Genomic DNA, 1643 nt, shown 5'->3' on the forward strand with positions numbered 1-1643 from the left:
TCAGGGCTGCCTGACCCTGGGTGGCAACAGCACCTCGGTTCCTGGGAAGAGACTCAGACACAGCAGGAGTTGAAGTGTCCTGGGCTGTGCCCTGCCATCTGTGACAGTGCACAGTGTGATGCCCTGGCACAGGCATCTGTTTAGAGGATTCCTGTGAACTCTTAGACCAATTCACAGTAAGCTCATTTTCTTTTATGCCAGTAAAAGGCATCTACAGTATCTTGAAACCAAAGTGTTTTTCTTTTTAGCAGTCGACAGAGCAGTTACGTTCCAGTCAAGCAAAACTGACTGTCCAAGTAGGGGCGCAGACTGTAGAGTTGCCACATTGGTTTGCAACTTCTGCTTGGAGTCCTACAGGAACTATTCAGCCGAGCCCTCCATTGCCCTCAAAGCTTCCTGGATTCTTGAGGTTTGTGCACAGGCAGGCGGTGACTCTGCAGGGCTGTGTCTTGGCTGCTGGCACAGAGATACACGGCTGAGTCTCCCGGCTGCAGGTTGGCCAGGTGAAGAAGTAAGCGAGAGTTCTCAGGGCACTCAGGAGAGAAGTGGCTCGGCACAGAATTGTTTTCTACGAGCTCTTTGTAGTTGAAGAGAAACATGAGCTCTGGGGGCTTCGGAGCGTTCTGTTTGTACCAATACATAGCATTATGTCCCAGATGCTGTTCACATTTTAAGGACTTCTTGTTTGCCGTTCCCATGACCAGATGTCTTGGTGTCTGTGTAATCTTAGTGTCCATGGAGACTATGGGGTAAAGAGACAAAACAGAGCTCAAAAGGAAGATCAGTTACTGCAGCCAAAGGGAAAAGCACGGACAGCCGACGTGGACCCAGGACTCACCTGTGCCCAGGAGCCCGAGGACCACATAGCAGAGCAGGCTGCAGCCCATGGCAGGGTCAGGTCTATGCTGCGCGTCGTCTAACTGGGACACCCTGGACAAGGGGCTGGGCTCTGTCTCCTCGGCTCTGGTTGGTGGTTGTGCTGGTGATGTCACCATTTCTAACTATTTCCCCAGCCCCAGGGGATTTTCTTCCTCCTCTACACCTTCTGTAGATTCTGATAGAAGCTGGATTTGAGCTGCTTGGGCTGAGATGACCCGGAAAAGGCAGAGTAAGCAGAACCAGATTTTTACTCCTCTGACGGTTGCTCTTTAGCTCCTGGCTGCCTGCTCGTTCTATAAATCCGCCTCCAGGCTCGCTCCCATCCAGGACCCCCTATCAGAGAAAGACCATTTCACCATGATGGGATCTTCCTCCCCTGCTCAGTCACACTGAAAAGCACAACTCAAAACCTGTTTCCTTCTGTGCCCAGTTTTGTGGAAGGAGGACAACAGGATGACCACAGTCCCTTCTGGACCAATGCCATCATTTAAAGTATGTGACTGTGATGATTAGTGGGGTGTGCAGAAAGTGTGGGACTCCCTCTTGGCTATCCTGATGGATAGAACTCTACCCAGCCCACACAGGGAGTGGGGGAACACAGCACAGACTTGTGGAGCAGGTAGCACGTTGTCCCCACAGCTTCCTGGCTGGGACATGAGGTTTGTGCACAGGGAGGCAGTGACTCTGCAAGGCTGTGTCTAGACTGCTGGCACAGAGATACACGGCAGAGTCATCTCGCTCCAGGGACCTGACATGAAGATTTA

At 51.9% G+C, this 1643-nt stretch overlaps 1 gene segment (V, D, J or C); it reads right to left on the reverse strand.

Annotated features, from left to right (window-relative positions):
* Positions 1 to 386: 386 nt before the first annotated feature.
* On the reverse strand, positions 387 to 995 carry LOC108175653 (T cell receptor beta variable 4-2-like). The segment is given in 2 exon segments: positions 387 to 742; positions 839 to 995. Coding segments are annotated over 2 exon segments (513 nt in total).
* Between the last annotated feature and the right edge of the window lie 648 nt (positions 996 to 1643).

The sequence above is a fragment of the Oryctolagus cuniculus genome, chromosome 3 (genome assembly GCF_964237555.1).
Source record: "Oryctolagus cuniculus chromosome 3, mOryCun1.1, whole genome shotgun sequence".
In the NCBI taxonomy this organism is placed as follows: Eukaryota; Metazoa; Chordata; class Mammalia; order Lagomorpha; family Leporidae; genus Oryctolagus; species Oryctolagus cuniculus.